The sequence below is a fragment of the Mirounga angustirostris genome, unplaced genomic scaffold, assembly GCF_029215605.1.
Source record: "Mirounga angustirostris isolate CCGP_5_RB_7025 unplaced genomic scaffold, mMirAng1.0.hap1 SCAF_91, whole genome shotgun sequence".
NCBI classification, from domain to species: domain Eukaryota; kingdom Metazoa; phylum Chordata; class Mammalia; order Carnivora; family Phocidae; genus Mirounga; species Mirounga angustirostris.
The window spans coordinates 46,988-53,346 of NW_026991799.1; the positions used below are offsets into that span (position 1 = coordinate 46,988).

Sequence of the window (6,359 nt, forward strand, 5' to 3'; positions counted from 1 at the left end):
CCACTGACCGGTATCCCTTTTCTTTGAAAGAGTACCCTATTTCTATCTCCATTTCTCATCCACCACTCACTCCTCAACCTACTGCGGTTTGCCTTTTCTTTCCCAACCCATCGCCGCCTCTTCTGGGACTCTAGACCATCTGCTCTCATCCGTTTTCCCATATTTATTCAGCAAATACTGAGTCCCTACCAAGCGCCATACATGGTACTCACTCCTGATAGGTGACAGCAAATGAGACAAGGTCTCTCTTCTCAGGAAGTTCACATTCCAGGTCAAAGCAAAAATTGGATCTGCTGACTGAGTGCCCTCAAAAGCAGTTCACTGGATGATGGAGACGATCACTAACAGCGGGGCACATGATGGTCATACCCTCAGAATAGATACTGTTATCAGGGCGAACCTGTTTGAGCACCTTCTAAAGGTAGGTAGAGCAGAAAGCTCCAGGCAGCACATTGACATTCTTAATCTTAGGGCATCTTGGAGCCCTTCTTGTGAGAAAATGCAAAATCACTCACTCAGGGATTGTGACAACAACTCCTTTTGAAGAAAGAGCAATGAGTTGGAGAAGGAAGTAGGGCGATTAGTGTCGGGCTTGCATTTCAGTGAGGTTAAGAAATAGATGTGAACGCTGATAAAATTGGGAGTAAAGAAAGAGCTCAGATGAACTTACAGCTTTCAGATCACTTCTGATTGGGGAAGGTAGGCCTAAACGACATCGGCAAACAAACCACACAATACGTATCTCCGGGCTACATACTCCTTCGAAGGGCCTCCAATGAAGGGGTTCCCTTCCACAAATTTAAGGAAATTTTAATATCGGAACAGCGATAATTTACTTAAATAAACCAAGAGAAAAGAGTGTTTGCAATGGCTGCTAAAGCTACTGAAAGGGCACGTTTGAGATCTAATAAGTGACCTGGAATGGCTCAGAACACCAGAATTGTTACTCTGCGCACATAGGTCTCAAACAAAATCTTAATACCACCTTTGCTGATGAGATGCTACTACCATCCTTATTAGAGCCAGAAAGTGACAAGAAATCTTTTTATCAGCATTACAGTCCAAAAGTATTTGTGAATATTTGGAAATTAAATTTTAAAAAGATTTAAACGCTAAAATAAAAGAGAACCTAAGTAGTTTTAGTTGACCTGATTGCACTGCAAATGAGTAAATATGTAGAACAGCTTTATCTTGGGAAACTTTACACTCTTAGAAATAAACAGGAACCTTAGCAGACTCTAAGCAAATGCAACCTGAAGTCAGGCATGGTGGTTGTTTTTTTGTTTTGTGTTGTTGTTGTTTTGTTTTGTTTTGTTTTTTTACCTCATAGACATATTTGCAGTGTCTATTCCAGATAGAGTAGATACCAAGAATTCCGTTGAGTGAATGAATGAGCCATATTTTCAATCTTTAGGTAGTAAGAATGGTGGGGGGTGGGGGGGGACAAGATAAAGAAGATGACGAACTTAAATGAGAGGTGGTAAGAAGTAACCGAATACAGTTTTCTTAAGCACCAGGAAAATTATTTCAATTGTATGTCTTTTCTCCACATTTTCTTATGGACCTTGGTGGAGCGTGTGGATCTCCTGCGTTCAAGAACTGATCTTGCACTTACGAGTTTTGGGACTCTGTGCTCTCTGGATCTGAGTTGCTTCTGTAATAAACTAGTTATGATAGCATTGTTGTAAACACCAGGTAAAATAGTACCTGTAAAAGTATGCCGTAAACTAAAAAACATTGTACAGTGCGAGGGTGATATTACCACAAATGTGACAGTACTGCTTTCTCTGCTGTTGAAATAAAAGACCTGATTAGAGAAACAAACAAAACAGAAACAAGTAAATAAATAAAGAGGAGCCACCAAAGCTGTTTGGTCAGTAACATCTGCCAATATTTACTGTACACAGTATCACGACAGAAATTTTCATAAATGTATTCCAGAATCCATTTAAAAATTGTAATAGGAACCCATTCTATGACGTTAACATAAATTTCAAACGCATATGAAAAATATTTTTTTCTATAAAAGCGTAAAGGAGATGGACGTTGCTTCAGATACTTAAAAGTCTCCTCAATAACCCGCCTAACAGAAGTCAGATGGATTCTTATATCAGCTTCTGCACGTTATCTGTTGCCATATCACCCATAACGAACCTCTGAAACATTCACCACACGCTCATGAGAGAATGAGAGAGAAAAAGGTAAACATCATTATAACAAAAATAACCCCCACTGAGGCTGACCTACAGAAATATCTAGCAGAGATGACTGCTTGGGAAAGCCAAGAAAAGCGGCATGGTTAAGGAGAGTCCACAGTTGTCCAAGGAATAAACTGCACTCAAATATAGATTAAAGCAGTGCCGATCCTGTTTGGCTCAAAGTAAAACTACTTTAAATATCTGCAGAATGCCACAACAGGGACAAAACTCAATGCTCTCTTTGGCAGAGTTTGTCCCACTTTTTAAAGCTACAGGTCTTTTCCCGCCAAGTGAGGTGGCTCTGAAAAGAGCCTTTGGTTTGCGAGGTGGTCAGGCGGTCCGGAGGCAGCTCATTGGCGGAGGGTGTACCTGATGATGGCTTGGGTGCCCTCGGACACGGCGTGCTTGCCCATCTCCCCGGGCAGCAGCAGGCACACGGCTGTCTGGATCTCCCTGAAGGTGATGGTGGAGCGCTTGGCGGAGCGGGCCAGGCGAGAGGCCTCGTCGGCGATGCGCTCGAAGATGTCCTTGACGAACGAATCCAAGATGCTCACGGTCTTCTGCGAGAGGCTCAGGCCCTCGTGAACCTGCTTCAGAACCCTGGGGAAGTAGATAGCGAAACTGTTGGGGCAGCGGCGGCGGCGGCGGCGGCGGCGGCGGCGGCATTGGCGCCTTGGCTGCTCGTGCTTCGGGCTCTTCGGGTCCACTTCTGTGGGCTCCTCCGTGCCCACGCATTCGCCAGAAGAGGTCTCACAGCCAGGCTCAGCCATGTGGGGCTCGCCTTCCCGACAGCTCGGAAGGAAGGACAATGGCGGCTGCAGAGGGGCGCTGGCCCGTTTATAGTCGCTGCATTTCCTGACGTCACGGGCAACCTCCATATCTGATTGGACAAAATGCAATGCAGGGAAGTGGGGCTCTATGCCAGGCCGTGTCCCCTGTGATTGCATACCCTCGAGCTTCACATCACATCACATCGGACAATCAGAGAGGGAAATCCGGTGCCCTCTAAACTTCTTGGGACCTCGGTCAGAAAATCTTTCAAACATTCCATTTCATTGTGCATTTTGTCTGCTGATTTTCAACATCAAAACAGTAACAGATCTGAGGAGAGTCCTGTTTTTATTGGAATACTTTATATTGCACATCATTACCTTATTTCTGATAAGCAGTAAGTGCCATTGGATCAGGACATGCTAGAAACCAGGATGCTCTGGAGACCCAGAGTCAATGTGTCCATCTCTGAAAATGACAGCAAAGGTAAAGTGGTGGTGATGGAAACACATGAGTACATTGGGAGAGAGGAGGAAAATGATGCCTGGGCTTAAACAGTTCATGAATGTGTAACAGGAGGTAGCCATATCGGAGCACCTTCCCTTTCTATTCAATTACTTTGTGTGGGGGGGCGGGGGGAGGGACCCCTTTTTGGCAGGTAGGGAGCAGCACACAAGAAAGGGTGGCATAAATTGGACCAGTCCCTTTTCATTTATCTACCCAAAGACAGTATATTAAGGAGTTACAATTAAGAGGTGTGTGTGTGTGGGGGGGGGGGTCGGATATCAACTGGTCATAAGTAATTACACATCTCATAATAGCTCCTCGTGGTGCTAGTTTGTAAACGCTGTAAGGGAGGGCCAGCAGAATGGGATAAACCAGAGCTGAAACTTATTTCCCCATGTTTTCTGCACAAAGCAAGAGGTGAGGATATGAGATTGGCGTGGTTGTCTGTGGAACTGCTGAAATGCCTGGTGCCCTCTGAATCTTCAGGTATGTCCACAAGAGATAGCAGGAGATCCCAGAAATTCTCAAGCAGAGCTCTCATGTGCATGCCTGGCCTGCCCTGGTGGGGCAAGACCAGAGCAGTGCCCAGTAGTGTCCAGAGTAGAGTGGAGAGAAAGTCAAGCAGCCGGGAATCCCCAGCGAGCCTCCATTCTGTCACAGTCACTTGCATACCTTTTCTTTTTTCTTGCCAAGCAACCAGATGCTGATCTTCACAGATGGCAAAACCACGACTAACAAATAAATCAGAACAGGCCTGGGCACACACAGGCCAGTTTGTCAGGACCAGTTTGCTTACCTTTCCAAGCAACTACTATCATTGTCAGCTGCTCAGCCTAACCCAACAGGTGCCACTACAGGAGAGGAGAGGGAGAAGGACCAGTCCCAGAGGGCCCATTCCCGGTGTACCCCAAAGTCCTCTTCCTCCTGACAGCCTGGAACCTGCAGCTACCGCAGATGGGCCCCTCTGAAGATCCTTTCCCCTCTTCTGGCTTTCCAGGCATCGTATCAACTAATCAGAGTTGGTATTAAGCTTCCTGTCGCCTCTCTCAGAAGTCCTACACAAACACGCCAGTGAGAAGAAAGGTCAACCAACAACATTTGTTCACTGATGCCCCAGCAGGGGAGCTCCGGGAAGACTTCACCAGAAGCACCAAAGATTGTAGGCTTTTCAACTTCGGCTTACTGAGAGAGTCTGACCTCCATATCCCAGGCCCCTCGTTCCAGAGGAATGACTGGCCAATTGGGGGCCATTTCTCCTACTACTCAGAATGGACTGTTGTCCTGGGCTAAGCCACCATAGCTTGGGCAGGAACTCTCGCATGGCCAGCAGAGTGCTGGTGCAAATCAAGAGACATAATTGACAAGCACCTGCCCCGAGTTCTGACCAAGACCCTCAGGAGAAATGGCAAAAACCATAGTCTCCAAACACACAGCACACAAAGAAGTAGTCATACAGATAAAAACACCAAAAAGGTTTTTAATGCTTTTAGCAGCATTTGCCAAGTTTAAAATTGTTTTCTTAACACTAGTTTGGTTGTAAAAACAATACCCGCACACTAGAACTGCTGACCAAATATAAGTGTTGTTGGCTGAAAAAAAAAAACAAAAAACAAAAAAAACCACACACGCGCGCACACACACGCACACACACACACACACACCAATTTACCCAGATTGTCTAAGAAACCACCAGAGGGACCTCTACTAATCAACTCTTGTTGATCAGACGTTGGATGTGGCCATCACGGGAAGTCCCAGAGCTCGGACAAGGCAGCTCTCTGTAGCTGAGGCAGTGCCTAAAAGGGCTAATGGCTGAGGACTGCCAGCTGACCGCACTCTCAGCAGCTGAAGCAGAGTCTGTCTTTGAGGAGAGTTCTGGTTGGAACATCCTCATGTCTATCATCGCCTCATTATCAAACGATACTCTGGCTACCCAGGCAACCGTAGTTTGACAGTCGTTTTCTCTCAGCACTAGCTTTTGGCTTCCATTTCTTGGCGAAAAGAGGTATGTTATCACATTATTTGGTATTCCATTTTTAGGCACCGTGCCCTGTTGTCTGCTATCTTGCTCTCTATGCTTATATCCTAGCTTTACTGCAATGTATCCACATGTGCTTCCTGAATCCGGGATGTCATGGCTTCCTTAAATTGGGGGAAATTACCAGACATTTGTCTTTGAATATTATTCTTCCAAAATTCATCCAAGTTTCTGCTTCTGGAATGCCTATGAGATGCACTTAATAACTACTTACCCCATTCCTTATGTCTCTCTGCCTCACTCTCATCCTATTTTTGTCTTTATCCTTCTATGAGGCGTTCTGTCTTATTCCTTTCACCTATCTTCTAGTTCACCCATTCTCTCTATCTGGTATGTCTCCTTTGTTGTGTAAACTTTTGTGGATCTTTTAATCTAGCGGTTCCTATTTTCAACACTAGAAAACCATTTAAGACATTTTTGATAACTAGTCGCTTCCTACTCATATTTTACATGTCTTGTAATTATTTTTTAAAGATTTTACTTATTTATGTGTCAGAGAGAGAGAGCGCACAAGCAGGGGGAGCGGCCGGCAGAGGGAGAAGCAGGCTCCCCGCTGAGCAGGGAGCCCGATGTGGGACTCGATCCCAGGACCCTGGGACCATGACCGGAGCTGAAGGCAGATGCTTAACCGACGGGGCCACCCAGGCGTCCCTCTTGTAATTATTTATATAAACGTTTTAACCGTTTTTTAAAGTTGGCATTTGGTAATACTACTTTGGAACTTTCCAGTTTGGTTTCCTGTTTGATTTTGAGAAGGGTGGCTTGTGTGGGGATTGTGTGCGTGTATAGGAGGACTTTATCTGCAAGAATCCTGTAACAACCTCAATTAAGGTTACTCCTCCGGG

The 6,359-nt window shown here is 45.4% G+C and overlaps 1 protein-coding gene across 1 annotated transcript; it reads right to left on the reverse strand.

The window, feature by feature from the left end:
• Positions 1-2,548: 2,548 nt before the first annotated feature.
• Positions 2,549-3,076, reverse strand: LOC135363256 (late histone H2B.L4-like). The gene has a single exon (XM_064583892.1). It carries the CDS (start codon positions 3,074-3,076, stop codon positions 2,549-2,551), a length of 528 nt encoding a protein of 175 aa, XP_064439962.1.
• Positions 3,077-6,359: the final 3,283 nt, after the last annotated feature.

Bases quoted from the DNA above. Each gene is read 5' to 3' on its own strand.
- LOC135363256 (XM_064583892.1), bottom strand. From the start codon at position 3,076: ATGGAGGTTGCCCGTGACGTCAGGAAATGCAGCGACTATAAACGGGCC.